The sequence below is a fragment of the Fusarium oxysporum genome, chromosome 2, assembly GCF_000149955.1.
Source record: "Fusarium oxysporum f. sp. lycopersici 4287 chromosome 2, whole genome shotgun sequence".
NCBI lineage: Eukaryota > Fungi > Ascomycota > Sordariomycetes > Hypocreales > Nectriaceae > Fusarium > Fusarium oxysporum.
In genome coordinates this window covers 2,900,388-2,912,812 of record NC_030987.1, presented here as the reverse complement: position 1 = coordinate 2,912,812, position 12,425 = coordinate 2,900,388, and the positions used below count along the sequence as shown (strand labels likewise).

The window sequence follows — 12,425 nt, the reverse complement described above, 5'->3', positions numbered from 1 at the left end:
ATCTTTAGTGGTAGATGCCCCTCCAAATGACCCCACGCGTTAGTTCCTAACATTAATTACTGGGCTGTTTGTTTATATTGAACCTCCAACACTGGACCATAGCAACCTACCCATTACGAAAATGTCGCGACAAAGCGTAGCAGCGCGCAACCTGTCTCTAACTGAAGAGCTTGAAAGACTAGAGCAATCGATCACTCTGACTCTTCAAGGTATACATGAATCTTGAATTCTCGCGACGCAGAGCTGACCGGTGGCTAGAAATCGATCACAACTTTAGCAAGTCGCATCGCATAGTAACAACAAGCATTCTACCACTAGTAGAACAGTATGGAGAACACTCTCGCGCTGTTTGGGAAGCTTCAAAGGTACATGAAGTCACTGGGATTGGAAGGAAGTGATGCTCACGACATGTAGTTCTGGAAGCAATTTTTCGAGGCATCGGCCAACGTATCTCTCTCCGGTTATGAAGAGCTCGCCAACGACGACGAAAGCGAAAACGTGGAAGAAAGCACCGCTATGAGGGAAGATATAACAGAAGAATACACATCTCAGCATCACGAAGATGTCACTGCCACAACTGGCATCGAGCAATCTACCTTCCAAGCCGATGACTCCCTCCTTGATGATGCTGAGCTCACGGGAAGCACGCCCCGGCCTGGAAAGACGAAGACACGATTTTCTGATATGGAATCTCCCTACGAAGCCATGAAACGCGAGATGGAAGGAGAAGAAAACAACACCACAGTCCTAGACGATAACGAGGACTCGACTGTCTTGTTCGCCCAACACACCGCTAGACTCCCCGATATGTCAATGACTCCGCAGGCCCAGCGCGACCACACAATGACCGGCGAGCAGTCTGTTCAGCCTCATAAGGATCCTTTGCTTCACCGTGTACTCGACAAGAACTATCGCATTCAGGCAACTCCACACAAGCCTGCCCTTCGCATCTCTCCACTCAAGAGCGCCCAACCTAAGAGCGCACAACGCAAGATGGATGCCCCCGCATGGAACGACTCACCAGGATCCTCGCCCGAGATGGCAGTGCCGACTCTACGCAGCGAAGTTTTTATGTCGCCCTACAAAAGTAACGCTCGACAACGTCTTGCGGCGGCAACGCAGGGTCCTCGAACACCTGGTGTTAGTGTTCAGACGCCAGCGACAGCACGAAAGACGCGGGACGTCTTCGCTGATGACACTGTCACAGCCACTGGAAAGGAGAAGTATGAGATCGACTGGGATAGTGATGAAGGAGATGAGGATATCGATTTATATGCAGGCATGAGCCCGCCCAAGACGATACAGTTCGCGCTGCCTCCTTCGAAGCTCTTGCAAACACCTGGTAAGTTCTATACCGCTCTCATATGTACTGCTATATACTAACGCTGTCTGACAGCACGTGAAGCCAGCCAAAGAATTGTTGGTGACATTCTACTGGATGCTGGGGCCGATCCGAATTCGTCCGAATACAGCCCCTCTATGGTGAAGATGAACGAAGATATTTTGAACGATAGTTTCTAAATCCACAACTCTCAAATCAAAAGAATAAACAGTCGTTTATTACTCGATTCTAAAGACTCATCGAGTATAAAAACTAGTCCTGCATTTAAACAAAAGATACCCTTCGCCCCTTTACATTTATGTGCCCGTGCCCTTCTCCATATTTTCAGTCCGCTTTCTAAATCAGCACCATGTCCCAGACCTCGAGAATCCGTCGACTACATACTGAATCGAATCTGTGACCTGAGGGCCTGTTCCTGGAGCTTCTTGGCATCGATTTCCGTTCCATTCTTTTCCTTTTGGTCCTTTTTGAAAAGGGGCGCTGACGAGGAAAAGGTAGCAATAGAGGCAGTTTCGGGATCGGCGACCTTGGAACTGTTATACTTGGTAGAATCTACCTGGGCTACATTTACTTGTTAGTTAAGTTCAGCTTGCTGCAAACATGATGCTCACAGTCTGAGGTTGTGGGAACATTGTTGCCTGAGTTGTTGGACATATTGAAGGATGTGAAGGAGGTTTGAAGCGATTGGGTGAGTGGATATAGACAAGGTTTGGATTAAAGTATTAAGCTTAATAGTTTGTATTCTTGTTCTTAGTATGGAACTGTCGATTGCTTCTGCCTGAGAATGAAGTCCATAAGGCGTCGCATCTTGATTGTTATATACTCAATCCTGCCAATGTAACTTGCAAGACACTCTTGTTACGATGACTAGGAACGAAGGAAAACCACTAGGATTCTTGCGTAGTCTACGACGCGCGTGAGTCATGACGGAAGCCATCGACCAGGCGTTAGGGCTGACGAAGGACTGCATGCACGCCAGTAGAAAAGTCTACGTATACCATGGGTGCGTACAAGGCTGACGAAGAATCCGGGAATACGTACGTACTGTGTAAGCGCATACGCAGAACACCATCTTATTCCCTGATATGTGTGAGATATGTGTGAGATATGTGAGTGATGGATGCGGCTTTAGGAATAAAGAGGAGCAACATGCAGCTGGTATTGGTCACTTTGGACTGATGGTCATACAGAGGACCAGCTTCCATTACGCCAGTGCCGGGGATTACTCACTCGACGACTTGGCGTTTCCACTAGCCCTTCAGCCAAATTCGAAGATGAGCTAGAGACCTCGAATTGGCTAATACGGAATCCCGCGAGGATCTATCTACCTAAAAACATAGTGTCTTGGATCAGACAAAACGGTGAGAATGACACTCTCCATGCCTCAAGTGGGTTACATCTCAAGACGATTTCTTTCAATAACACTGTTGGATTCCATGGTATTTATTTGTTACCCACCATCTGACGACTGTTTAGTACAACATGAATGTCACCTGCATAGGTTGGTCCCTTTTGGATAGAAATTACACTTGATGGGTCGTAATTCAGCCGCGTCTTACTCTGTTCACCTATCAGCTTAGGGACTCACCACTTAGAAATCGTAGAATTTGTTCAAAATGAGTCCCACGACAGCGGTAGTATCAAAGCATGCGTCACCGGACAATAGACACGCGTTGGTTCTGCACGTTGACAAGGCCAGTGAATCTATGCTTAAACGGGCAGCTCACAAAATAACGTTAAATTTTAGAGTGGATAGGGTCCAGATAGTATAAGCCACATGTGGCTATGCTGAGAGCAGTGGCAGTGCCTGGTCCCCGCAACGTTCTTGGCGAAACGCGATTCTTATCGATAACAATTCTATTAGCGTCTAAAAAAAATTTGGAAGCAAAGTGAAAGGTGGAAGACCGTGCCAGTTAGTTGATGGTCTTTGGAAGGTGAAGACGTCGCACGCAAAAATGGAAGATCAAGTGCACAAGCCGCATCGCAAGTCCAAGGACAAGAAGGACAAGAAGCAGCATACAGGTGGTAAGTTATTCTTATACACACTTCCAATTAGCGATTGGCGCATACTAACGAATGTCAGAGCGCAACCCAAAGGCGTTTTCCTTCGCCAACCCTGGCAAGCTCCAGAGACAGGCAGCGAGATCGCAAGATGTAGGACTCTTCTCTATTCCCTTGAATAAGAAGCCCCAATGCTAAAAGTCATCAATAGATCAAGGAAAAGCGTCTCCATGTCCCGCTCGTGGATCGATTGCCCGATGAGGCCCCTCCTCGACTCGTTACAATTGTTGGCCCTCCCGGTGTAGGAAAGACGACGTTGATGAAATCGCTCATTCGACGATATGCCAAAGAAACGATATCGGACCCTCAGGGCCCTGTGACGGTCGTCACATCGAAGAAGCAACGCCTGACCTTTGTCGAGTGCCCAAACGAACTGGAGGCCATGGTCGACATCGCAAAGGTTGCCGATATTGTCCTCTTGATGATTGATGGAAATTACGGCTTTGAGATGGAAACTATGGAGTTTCTCAACATTCTTGCCGCTACAGGTATGCCAGGAAACGTCTTTGGTATCTTGACACATCTCGATCTTTTCCGGAAGCCACAGGCGCTGAAGGATGCCAAGAAGCGTCTCAAGAGGAGGCTTTGGACAGAGCTGTACCAGGGCGCCCACCTTTTTTACCTCTCCGGTGTTATGAACGGCCGATATCCCGACCGCGAAATCCATAACTTGTCACGCTTCCTCTCTGTCATGAAGAACCCACGTCCTCTCGTCTGGCGCAATTCTCACCCTTACTCTATCATCGACAGCTTCCGAGATATTACACACCCTACTAAGATCGAGGAAGACCCCAACTGCGACCGGTCGATTGTACTATCCGGTTACCTGCGAGGTACAAATTTTGCATCGCACAACCAACGAGTCCACGTCCCTGGTTTGGGTGATTTTACAGTATCTAATATGGAGGTTATGCCAGACCCTTGTCCAACGCCATCGATGGAACTGGCAATGGCGAAGATCACAGGCAAGACTGGACGAAGGCGACTTGACGAAAAGGAAAAGAAGCTTCATGCTCCCATGTCGGATCGTAGTGGCTTGAAGATCGACGGTGATGCCATCTGGATCACCAGCGACAAGGGCTTCAGCTTCGACCGGGAGGAGGATGATGATGCCGAGCGAGGAGAAGGAGAAGAGATGATTGTTGGTCTTCAAGCTGAGCGAAAGCTTCTTGGCCAAATGGAGGGTGGCGTCCAGCTTTTCAAGGGCGGCAATAAGGTCGAGGCAGTGCCAGAAGAGGAAGACACTGGCAGAAAAACACATCGCAAACCTAGATTTGCCCAAAGAGACGATGGCGATGATGACCAAAACGAGGACGACGAGGGCTCTGTCAGTGGTGACGAAAACTTGGACTCGGATGCCGAGGTTGAATTTAATGAAGGCAAGTTAGGCAAGATGTTCCGCAAGGATGCCGATAAGGAACTCGGTGAAGATGATCTTGCATTTGCCGACAGTGACTCAGACCTTGGAGCATTGTCTGATGAGGAAGAGGTGGAAGACGACGAAGAATACGATTCGGATGAGGAAGCAGCAGCATTAAGGTGGAAGGACAACTTGAATGGCACTGCGATGAAGCTTCATGGCAAGAGACGCTCATATCACACAAGTGATCTGGCTAGGTTTATGTACGACAACTCACTAAGCCCTGAAGATGCTCTCAAGCGATGGAAGGGCGAGGATGACGAATCGGAAGAGGAGAATATCGAGGACGACGATGATGAAGATGACTTCTTTAAGAAGTCGAAACAAGAGCAGGAAGACGCTGTAGAGGATAGGTCAATACCCGCATATGACTACGAGGATCTAGCGGCCAAATGGGCATCAGAGAAGAACGTCGAAGCTTTACGGAGGAAGTTCACTTCGACAGCCCTCGCTGCCGGCGATGATGATGACGGTGATGGGGATGGGAATGGCAGCGACTTCGAGGGCTTGGGCGACTCAAATGATGAGGGCGATGGTGTCTTCGAGGATCTCGAAGCTGAAGGTCAACAAGAGCCAGTACAGCCCACTGTCGAGGATATTGAGGCCGAGCGAGAGAAGAACGCAAAGCGAAAGGAGGAACTCAAGATGCGATTCGAAGAGGAAGATCGTGAGGGTTTCCTCAATGATAAGGCAAATGCTCGACGAGAAGGTGGAGATGTGCAAGAGTTTGGTGAGGATCAGTGGTACGAGGCGCAAAAGGCTATGATCCAAAAGCAGCTCGATATCAACAAGGAGGAATTTGAGAACCTCGATGAACGTCAACGCTCTGCTGTGGAAGGCTACCGAGCCGGCAAATATGCCAAGGTTGTCCTCGAGGGTGTTCCGGCCGAATTTGTCAAGCTCTTTGATGCTCGTCGACCTATCGTCGTTGGTGGTCTCTCCGCTACTGAAGACCGATTCGGCTATCTTCAAGTCCGCATTAAGCGTCACCGCTGGCACAAGCGCATTCTCAAGACAAATGACCCCCTTATCTTCTCTTTGGGATGGCGTCGCTTCCAAACCATGCCCATCTACAGCACCACCGACTCGCGCACACGTAACCGTATGCTCAAGTATACACCTGAGCATATGCATTGCTTCGGTACTATCTATGGTCCCTTAATTGCACCCAACACAGGCTTCGTTTGCTTCAACTCAATGTCGGCGTCGACACCCGGTTTCCGCATCGCTGCTACTGGCACAATCCTCAGCGTCGATGAGTCCACAGAGATCGTCAAGAAGCTCAAGCTTACTGGTACACCTGCAAAGATCTACAAGAACACAGCTTTCATCAAGGACATGTTCAACTCATCTCTTGAAATCGCGAAGTTCGAGGGAGCTTCTATCAAGACGGTTTCTGGCATTCGTGGTCAGATCAAGCGTGCTTTGTCCAAGCCCGAGGGCCAATTCCGCGCAACTTTCGAGGACAAGATTCTTCTTAGTGACATTGTCTTCTTGCGTGCTTGGTACCCAATTAAGCCTCACCGGTTCTACAATCCAGTCACCAACCTCATCGGCTGGCAGCCCATGCGACTCACAGGCGAGGTCCGCCGTGATCAGAACGTGCCCACTCCCCAGCCCAAGAACAGCCAGTACCGCACTATTGAACGAGAGACCCGCCACTTCAACCCTCTCCGTGTTCCCCGCGCCCTTGCTGCCGACCTTCCCTTCAAGTCGCAGATTGTTGAAACCAAGAAGCAAAAGAAAGAGACATACATGCAGAAGCGTGCTGTCGTCATGGCTCCTGGTTCCGAGGAGAAGAAAGCCCGCGCTCTTATGCAGCAGTTACTCACAATCCGCAACGACGCTGCTGCCAAGCGTCGTGCTGCAAAGGAGAAGAACCGCGCTGCTTTCCAGAAGAAGTTGGCAGACAGCGAGGAGAAGAAGGAAGCTCGCGAGAAACGGGAATCCAAGGACTTCTGGAGGAAGAATGGTCGCAAGCGCGCAGCCGCCGAAGATGGAGGTGGCGGTAAGCGCAGGAAGTAAAGGAGAGAGTAAATATTTCTGTTACAGTTGCTTGAACTATACGGAAGTGGTGGTTAGAAAGGTGCCAGTTGTATACCTTGTTGGGTTGGCGTTCCGAGAATCAAAAGATCAATCATTTTGCATTTCACATAGTATAAAAACCTCCTTCAAGACAGCGCAGTAGCATTACTAGGACATTCAACTCCCGGGTCTGATGACGAACCTAATGTAGGTAACGTGCACATGGCAGAATTTTTCAGTATGTTTAAAAGTTGAGTGAATAGCATTTGCTTCAGCAAGCTACACAGTAACAATCCTAAACACCTATCCTCGAGACACAAACGTACAAAAACAAGCAACAGGCCAGATGCGATGTCCTCCCATACGTATTAATCAAGAGTTTCCATAGGAATACTCTCCCTGACATCAGCATCTGCCCGCTCAATCCGTATTTTAACCACCCTTCATCAACGTCAACAATCGTCGTCGCATTGCGTGTTAAAGAATGCTCCAAGAAACCATTTCACGCCCGAGTCCAATCTGAACAACCCTTGCTCCTAATTCAAGGATCGACATACGCCCCAGAATGCCGTAAAACATATTCATTGCTCAGGGCAGCTTAGCCTTCTGAGCTCGTGTACACATGGCAGGTGTCTCCTATTGGTCACTTAAGAAGCAAGCATGGGCTCCTTGCTGGGGACAACGTCCTCGTGAGGGAGCTCAGGGGCTGCGGTATCGATAGCGGTGGGCGCATTCAGCTCCTCCTTGAGAGCGGCAGGGGTAGGGATCTGAGGAACCTCTGTGGACTTGATGGGGTCCTCGGTAGGAGGAGAGGGAAACTCCGGCTGCTTGGCAGAAATGGGCTGCTCAGGCTTGTCAATCTTCTGGCGAGAAGGAGTCTTGCCACGGAGAAGGTCCTGAACCTTGCCGCTGTAGTCGCCAGCATATTGCTTGCTGATGTTAGAGACCTGTTCCATCTGCTTCGAAGCGACGCTCTGGATCTGAGCAGTCTGGGAGTTGATGAGCTCGGAAGCGTGGTGGAGTTGCTCATCGATTAGCTCCTGGTTGGATGTATAGATAAGGGGAACGACGAAGGCGACGGTGGTACCGATGAGAGCAAGTCCCCAGTAAGGAACAAGCTTGACGAGGTAGTATGAAATGAAAGCGGCGACGAAAGCCTATTCAAAGTTAGTTCCAGCTGTTAAATCTGTCGAATATCAAACTTACGGCGGCGGAAGCAAAAACGTTCTCGGCAAAGATGATTCGCTGGGCCTCGATGACAAAGAAGTTAATGAGCTCGTGAACGTCCCCAATAAGGGCATCCAGAGTCTCGCGAGGTACTGTGTAGTATCGACGAGGGCGAACCTGAGTAGCAAGGCCCGTTGTTGAGAATGACCTTGCCAAGAACCTCGGCAAGAATGGTTACACCAAGAATCATCCACGAAACCTTAAGTCCCCATCGGAGAAGATCCAGGTATCGCGCAGTGAAGATAGCACCGATAATAGTCACATAAGCAATGGCAGATGCGCCTATTGTGTCACTAACGTTAGCTCTCGCAGATCAGATAGGACACAATAGTCAACTTACGAGGGTTGTTCCATGAAAGAAGCTCAGAAAAGAATGAGTGGTAGTGAGTTAGCGGCTGGCCGGTAGCAGCGGGATTCGCGGGAGTGCGTCGAGCAGCAGCAAGGTTAGAGAGCTCGTTGGAGGCCTTCTGAGTGTGATCGTAGACGTTCTGAGCAACAGGGCCTGGAAAGATTTAGCATTAGCAACATGTCAAAATCACAGTTCTTAGCGAAGCGTCATACCGTTGGCGACGGATTGATACGCAGCAGCGGCGTCTGGAAGTCGAGTCAGTTATGTTGGTCTGCGGGAAGGCCTTGTATCATGGCGGGCAGTGCCATTGACGCGCAAAGATCGCGGGGAAACACTGTAAAGTGAAGTTAGCAAGTCTGTTCGAGGCGCCCCGTACGATATCAGCGCATTTCAGCGCAAGAAAACATACCTCACTGGTCTTGGTGGTCTCAAGAAGAGAGTTGCCGTTGGCGGCCAAGGTGGAATCAGCCATTTCGACGGTTTAGTGTGAAGAATGTGTAGAGAAGTGGTGCGCTCGCTGAAAGAACCGTCGTGGAGTTGTAGGTGAAAGTATGGGAACGAGAATAGGAGGTGAATCTGAAGAAGATGTTCTCTAGAAAGCGAAAAGCGGCGTGAGCGAAAGTGGCCAGAGAAATTTTGGACAGCTTGGTTTGTTTGTTTAATGCAGGGTAAAAAAGGACAAGGGGACGACGCTGACAAGCTACTGCTACGTAGCGACTTCTAGCTCGCTCCGCTCCCCGTCTCTGGACCTACAACAGAGCTGCAACGTTTTTTTTCGTCTGAGCCGATAGGTGACTAAAAACAGACTTAAGGGGCGTCCGGTCGGGGGAGCGAGGTGAGTGGTCGTGTGAGAGGAACAGGCAAGTCAAGCGAAACGAGCGACCCCGTCAGAGGCAGCAGACTAGGTCCAGGATAAGGCATGTGAAACGTACCTTGAGAGTGCTAAAAGTTCAGTGCGAGTGAAGTGATGTGAGGTGAGGTGAGGTGATGATGGTTGAAAGAGTCTCGTCGAGAGCGAGGAAGTCAGGTTTGTATGATGGAGGAGAAGGAATCAGAAATGACGTTTGTGTTCGTAGAGGACGGGACACTTCTCTTTTAGGTGCTGGAGGGGACCAAGTTTCGTCCTTGCTTCAGGTGGGAAAGAAGGCACGGGGGAACGAACGAGTGACGACAGTGTCGCCAACCAGCCCACCAAAAGAAAAACTGGACTGGCTACCTACACAACTCCAGCTGCTCGTAGTGGTACCCACGCATTATCCGTCCATTACAGCAAGATTTGAATTGCTACTGTGAATCACTGCAAATCTCCCTTTTAGTGGACCGACCCTTAACAACGCCGGTGTCAACGAGAGAGCTCCTGTTGCGTAGCATTGGATCTCTCTCTTTGTCCAAAAGCTGGACGATGGAGCTTGGATACTTTACCAAACCATGATGCCAGTGGAGCTCTGTTACCCATGACGCAGTGCTAGACCTATGGAGTACATCCAATATGCGCTCCACCAGTCAGCAGCTGCAGGTACCGCCAATGTCACCACTTCTCCAAATGTCCAAGCTGATCCGTCAACAAGGGTTGATCCCGTCATCAGGGAGCTTGAACGACGACATTCCAAGCATGCAGCTCTAAAAATTTGACAAAAGTCAATTCTCTTTGCGACATATGGAGCTAGAAGTAAACAGACGACAGTTTACCATTTCAAGCCAAAGTACGGGATACCTCAGAATTCACCCGCAATGCTGCATAAACCTGTATGATGCTTTGACGTGATGATCTGGTCATTTCTAACGCATGTGAAAGTCGCACTAAAAAGGGGGGTTCTTTATCTCAAAAAGCTCTAACTTAAAGGGCACAAGCCTGCATCTTCTTATCACCACCACACTAAATATTGAATAGCTGAGTTATCCGACCGTGAATGTTGATGCCACAAACTTCCTGAACCAGGGGAGATTAATGGTTTCATGAAATCGTATTGAACATTCCAATGGAGACCTTATAAAGAGCGCCAATATTCAGTCCTGAACGAGAAGATACTGATCATGACATGTTCAAGTGCCAAGTTCAGAGGCTGAATGATCCCCATCGATCGATGGCTTGCATCATAATTACTAGTACGTACCCAGCTCTAATTCCGATTTCTCCATTACCTTCCAGTAGATATCGTAGGCATCATTGAGCAATTTTGCAACAAGAATATCATGAATAAAAATGTCTTTTCAATTACATAGACTTATATAGTATCTATCAATCCGCGATCGTGCGGCATTCTGAGAAACCCCGACAGAAGTCATCTTTAGACTCCAACTCCCGTGCTAAGTAGACAAACGCCCTGATATGACGACAATGATGGTGCCTTCGTGGCACATGTGAAAACAAGGAAAACAACCGTTAAAAGGGCACATGTGGCCCATGCCCAACACTCAAAGTTCCCAGCTTCTCGCCTTGACATCCCAACATATGCGCTCGACGGCACGAATCTCATGCTTCCCAAAATATGTACAAAGAATCGACAATTTTCACTTCAAACATGTCGCGTGACTGACCCGTGAACACGGTTCAACGTTCGTTGAGACCGAAGCCACAAACTTAACTCTCTACCTTCGCCAACCCCAGAAACTTCCTCCAGATCCTGGAGATCCAGCATTTGTCGATGCCGGTTTCATCGCGACTTCGTTTGTGGCAGCTGCCCCGTGGCCGGTAAGAAGGCTGAACACTCCACCAGGTCCAGACTGCGATGCCGAAGGAGCGTGCGCTGATACGGAGCGGCTCAATCCGTGAGATTTGCGTATAGACTCCAGCTTTTGCCGAGCCTCTTCAGCCTCTTGTTTCGCCACTGCTTCGGCGGTTTTGGCTTGGACTAGCTCAGCTAGCAAAGCCTCGTGCTCACTCTGAGATGGCGCAGGCCCGGTCGTGGTCACCATTGGTACGCTGGCTTCGTGGTTCTGAGGCAGGGATGATATCCGCTTGTTGAACTTGCTCGTCGTGGCCGCCATAGGCTCGTAATCCTGAGGCTGCTGTTGCGGTGGGTGCGGTGTAGTCTTACTGCGGTTGAGCTTAAACTCTCGAAGGCCACCTCCAGTCTTGCTACCTCGATCCACATCGTGTTCTTTGGTCACCTCATGGGCTGAGCTGGCTGATGAGACCCGGGATTTTAACCCATGCATTTGCTTCTCGAGTCTTTGCTTATCCTGATGTAGCGTCCTGACATGTGCATGACTTTCCCTTAGTTGCTCTTTCACACTGGCCATCTCCTGGTTAAGATCCAAGATCTGGCGACTGTACTCTTGTGATTGCGACAGTGCAGCAGCAAGCTGATCCTTCGCATGGTTCAGCTCATCCCGCAGCTGCGCCTTCGATATCAGCATAGACGAACGTCGTTTGTCATCCTCCACTTGGAACCGCTGTTCGACAACATTGAGCAAATTTTCCAGGTCCTCAGTGGTGGATGGCACTCCTTTCTGAGCCTCGTCGTCGCTCGCTGGGACCTTTTCCTCAAGACTCGGTGTCTTAGACTCATCACCTTCTGTCTCTGACTTGTCCTCTTTGTCCGCCTCTGAGCTGTCCTCTTTATCGGATAAGACCGATGGCTGTGGACTGCTGGGTCTTGACGTAGCAGAGTCTGCCTTCTGTCTCAATCCATTCAAAAGTGACTGGACGGCCTTACGGTCTTCTTGTCGCTCTTCGCGTTCCCGTTGTAGCTGATTCGATAATAAAGCATGGTTGCGCTGTAGCTCACTGAGAGCGGTCAGGAGGTCTTCGATCTGACTATGCAAGTTTCGTTCGTCTGTGTTTTTATGGGCTGTTATTGTCTTACTGCCGACTGGTGTAGATTCCCGGCCATCCTCAGTATTGGAAGAATCTCTCGACATTGAGGTTACGTCGGTTGATGATGAACTTGTGACGCTGGCTGAGCTGGCCTCCATTGAGTTCAATGTTGATGCAAGACTTTGCTTGGACGCGCTTCGTCGCAGCATACTCGTCGGTCTTGCAGGTGCAGTGTTTCCTG

The 12,425-nt window shown here is 49.5% G+C and overlaps 5 protein-coding genes across 7 annotated transcripts; 2 read left to right on the top strand and 3 right to left on the bottom strand.

Annotated features, from left to right (window-relative positions):
• The first annotated feature begins 71 nt into the window (after positions 1-71).
• FOXG_08266 (uncharacterized protein) lies at positions 72-1,704 on the top strand. 2 transcript variants are annotated; one of them, XM_018387093.1, is made up of 4 exons: positions 72-209; positions 259-365; positions 415-1,342; positions 1,397-1,704. In XM_018387093.1, the coding sequence occupies exons 1-4, from the start codon at positions 122-124 to the stop codon at positions 1,519-1,521; spliced, it is 1,248 nt and encodes a 415-aa protein (XP_018244901.1). In that variant the 5' UTR covers positions 72-121; the 3' UTR covers positions 1,522-1,704. The 2 variants fall into 2 exon arrangements, with proteins under 2 accessions (XP_018244901.1, XP_018244902.1); XM_018387094.1 differs by lacking the exon at positions 72-209 and having other exon boundaries at positions 232-365.
• On the bottom strand, positions 1,330-2,211 carry FOXG_19782 (uncharacterized protein). Of its 2 annotated transcripts, XM_018400050.1 has the most exons (3): positions 1,954-2,211; positions 1,727-1,903; positions 1,330-1,674 (listed from the first exon to the last, which is right to left on the bottom strand). In XM_018400050.1, exons 1-3 carry the CDS (start codon positions 1,994-1,996, stop codon positions 1,667-1,669), a joined length of 228 nt encoding a protein of 75 aa, XP_018244900.1. In that variant the 5' UTR covers positions 1,997-2,211; the 3' UTR covers positions 1,330-1,666. The 2 variants fall into 2 exon arrangements, with proteins under 2 accessions (XP_018244900.1, XP_018244899.1); XM_018400049.1 differs by having other exon boundaries at positions 1,330-1,903.
• Positions 2,212-3,231: 1,020 nt separating this feature from the next.
• On the top strand, positions 3,232-7,109 carry FOXG_08265 (uncharacterized protein). Its single transcript, XM_018387092.1, has 3 exons — positions 3,232-3,367; positions 3,426-3,496; positions 3,555-7,109. The coding sequence occupies exons 1-3, from the start codon at positions 3,298-3,300 to the stop codon at positions 6,846-6,848; spliced, it is 3,435 nt and encodes a 1,144-aa protein (XP_018244898.1). The 5' UTR covers positions 3,232-3,297; the 3' UTR covers positions 6,849-7,109.
• Positions 7,110-7,495: 386 nt separating this feature from the next.
• FOXG_08264 (uncharacterized protein) lies at positions 7,496-8,896 on the bottom strand (the record flags this gene model as incomplete). The annotated part of the gene is made up of 6 exons (XM_018387091.1): positions 7,496-8,005; positions 8,055-8,167; positions 8,193-8,357; positions 8,416-8,577; positions 8,637-8,669; positions 8,839-8,896. 6 exons carry the CDS (start codon positions 8,894-8,896, stop codon positions 7,496-7,498), a joined length of 1,041 nt encoding a protein of 346 aa, XP_018244897.1.
• A 1,772-nt stretch (positions 8,897-10,668) lies between these two features.
• FOXG_08263 (uncharacterized protein) lies at positions 10,669-12,425 on the bottom strand. The gene has a single exon (XM_018387090.1). The coding sequence runs from the start codon at positions 12,391-12,393 to the stop codon at positions 11,014-11,016; it is 1,380 nt and encodes a 459-aa protein (XP_018244896.1). The 5' UTR covers positions 12,394-12,425; the 3' UTR covers positions 10,669-11,013.

What these genes read in the sequence shown, in the direction of transcription:
- FOXG_08266 (XM_018387093.1), top strand. Translation starts at nt 122, where the DNA reads ATGTCGCGACAAAGCGTAGCAGCGCGCAACCTGTCTCTAACTGAAGAG. An exon ending in GATCACTCTGACTCTTCAAG is followed by an intron (nt 210 to 258) that starts GTATACATGAAT and finishes ACCGGTGGCTAG; the next exon opens with AAATCGATCACAACTTTAGC. An exon ending in CTGTTTGGGAAGCTTCAAAG is followed by an intron (nt 366 to 414) that starts GTACATGAAGTC and finishes CACGACATGTAG; the next exon opens with TTCTGGAAGCAATTTTTCGA.
- FOXG_19782 (XM_018400049.1), bottom strand. Translation starts at nt 1,996, where the DNA reads ATGTCCAACAACTCAGGCAACAATGTTCCCACAACCTCAGACT. An exon ending in TGTTCCCACAACCTCAGACT is followed by an intron (nt 1,904 to 1,953) that starts GTGAGCATCATG and finishes AAGTAAATGTAG; the next exon opens with CCCAGGTAGATTCTACCAAG.
- FOXG_08265 (XM_018387092.1), top strand. Translation starts at nt 3,298, where the DNA reads ATGGAAGATCAAGTGCACAAGCCGCATCGCAAGTCCAAGGACAAGAAG. An exon ending in CAAGAAGCAGCATACAGGTG is followed by an intron (nt 3,368 to 3,425) that starts GTAAGTTATTCT and finishes AACGAATGTCAG; the next exon opens with AGCGCAACCCAAAGGCGTTT. An exon ending in AGGCAGCGAGATCGCAAGAT is followed by an intron (nt 3,497 to 3,554) that starts GTAGGACTCTTC and finishes AGTCATCAATAG; the next exon opens with ATCAAGGAAAAGCGTCTCCA.
- FOXG_08263 (XM_018387090.1), bottom strand. Translation starts at nt 12,393, where the DNA reads ATGCTGCGACGAAGCGCGTCCAAGCAAAGTCTTGCATCAACATTGAAC.